Raw genomic sequence first — 2331 nt, 5'->3', positions numbered from 1 at the left:
AGAGGTTCAAAAGATTTTTGCTACTCTGACAGCAGGTGACGACACCTACAAGACAGCCAAGGAGCTACTTGACTAATTTTTGCTACTAAGATTAATGTACGCTACGAGAGATTTTTATTTAGGAATACAGACCAACCAAAACTAGGAAATGCAGATGCACTCTCTAGACTACCCGTAGACCAGGCACCTGTAGAAGCAGAATCTAGCATTCTGCTGCTTGAGAGTTTTGACATACCAGTTACTGCTAAATATATTGCACAAAATACACAAAAGGACCCTGTATCCTCAAGTTTTGCAAGGATTGATTTCAGGTAGACATGCTATGCTTACTCATGATAAATGCAAGCCATATCAGAAAGTTTGGTCAGACCTTATTGTGGAACAAAATTGTATATTAAAAGGTGCTAGGCTGGTTGTACCAAAATGTCTAAGGAAACTTGTTTTGCAAGAAATTCACTCTGATCAAGTTGTAAGATTCAAGGCCATTGTCAGATCATTTGTTTGGTGGCTGGGTATGGACAAAGATATAGATGAATATGTAAAAGGCTGTGGTGAGTGTGCTGTTCAGCAAAATAACCCACCAGTTGTTTGCCAACACCGATGGGAATGTCCAAAATTTGCATGGCAGCGACTTCACATAGATTTTGCTGGCCCTTTCCTAGATCATTCATATCTGATAATAGTAGATGCTTACAGTAAGTGGCCTGAAGTTGTTCCCATGAAACTGACGACATCTTGTGCAACAATTAAAGCTCTTATGCAGATGTTTGCTACCCATGGACTAACCGAGAGACTTGTATCTGATAATGGTCCTCAGTTTACCTCTCAAGAATTCAAAGACCTTTTGAAGATAAATGGAATTCAGCATGTGCTATCCACACCATACCATCCATCCACAAATGGCGAAGCAGAGAAATCTGTACAAACATTTAAACATAATATGAAATGTAGAGGGGCTACAGCAATGTTGTGTCCTGCATCAGTAAATTTTTGCTTGCGTACAGGACAACCCCTCATGCCTCAACAGAAATGATATCTTCAAATCTTTTAATGGGTAGGAGGATTAGGAATAAGTTGGATCTATTGTTGACTAGTTACCAAGGACACCATGAGCATAAGAGTTGGAATCAATTCCAGAAACAAGGCATTGTAAACAATTTTAATGTATCTGATTCAGTGTTGGTGTGCTCTTATAACACTCCTCAGAAATTGGTACATGGGGAAATAACATGTAAGCTTGGTGGTCTGCATTATGACAAAAGTGTAAATGATAAAGTTGTGAAAAGACATGTAGATCAGTTACACCCAGCGTATGACGACAAAACCACTGGAATGAGAAGAGTCACTAGATACTCTCACTCCATATGCCAATAAACCTTTAGAAGCTCATAACCAACTAGTGGAAAATTAAACAGGAAGAATCATCTGTAGCCTCTTCACCAAGTGAATGTAGAATTCTTCCTTTTAGATCCACCAGAGGCATTCCACCTGATCCTTTAGATTTGTAAGTGCTAGAAGTAAGGTGTTATGCATCATGATTGCATTCTAGTATTGTACATGTATTTCTTATCTTAAGATGTAATGTTAGATTTTGTATTGACCTTAAATCTAATTAACATGATGCATTGAATATATTATAGCGGGAAAGGAAGTATCATATACCATTAGTTATTTTGTAATATTCATTATGTAGCATCAGTTTTGTATGTAATAGAATCAAATCCCAGTAATGTCACAATGGTGTTTTCTCTTTTGTTTGTACATGCATTTCCAGTGCTGATAGTTTTAGGAATTCAAGTGTTTATTGTTCCCTGGCCACATCACTTCAACAATAGATGCAAAAGAAGTTCATGCACTTTTATTCTCCTCCACTGTGTGGACAAGAATGGGACAGGCGCAGGCGGCAGCATATAATCACCTCGTGACAGCCTTATATGTACCTTTCAGGTGAGTGTATCGGCAACAGAAAACACAAACATATCACTCTGATAAACTCTGGAACTCCCTGCCTGCTTCTGTATTTCCTTGAATATTTCCTTGAATATTCAAATTTCTTGAATTCCTTCAAGAGGGAGGTTTCAAGACACTTATTCATCAATTTTTGACTACTGCTTTGACCCTTTTATGGGACTGGCATTTCAGCTGGCATTTTCTTGTCGGATTTTTGTTGCCCTTGGCCAGTGTCCCTCCTACATAAAAAAAAAAAAAAAGTATGAAAGAATGGGTTGTATTTCTAATGAAGGAAGTGGCAACTCAGGGAAGACATTGGGAGACAATGTAGACAGATAAGCAGCAACTCAGAGAAGACATTGGGAGACACGATGTAAACAA

The 2331-nt window shown here is 38.3% G+C and overlaps 1 protein-coding gene across 1 annotated transcript; it reads left to right on the top strand.

Annotated features, from left to right (window-relative positions):
• Nucleotides 1-322: 322 nt before the first annotated feature.
• LOC135110823 (uncharacterized protein K02A2.6-like) lies at nucleotides 323-1033 on the top strand. Its single transcript, XM_064023395.1, has one exon. It carries the CDS (start codon nucleotides 323-325, stop codon nucleotides 1031-1033), a length of 711 nt encoding a protein of 236 aa, XP_063879465.1.
• Nucleotides 1034-2331: the final 1298 nt, after the last annotated feature.

The sequence above is a fragment of the Scylla paramamosain genome, chromosome 21 (assembly GCF_035594125.1).
Source record: "Scylla paramamosain isolate STU-SP2022 chromosome 21, ASM3559412v1, whole genome shotgun sequence".
In the NCBI taxonomy this organism is placed as follows: Eukaryota; Metazoa; Arthropoda; class Malacostraca; order Decapoda; family Portunidae; genus Scylla; species Scylla paramamosain.
The sequence above is the reverse complement of the archived record's forward strand: the minus strand, read 5'-3'. Positions and strand labels throughout refer to the sequence as shown.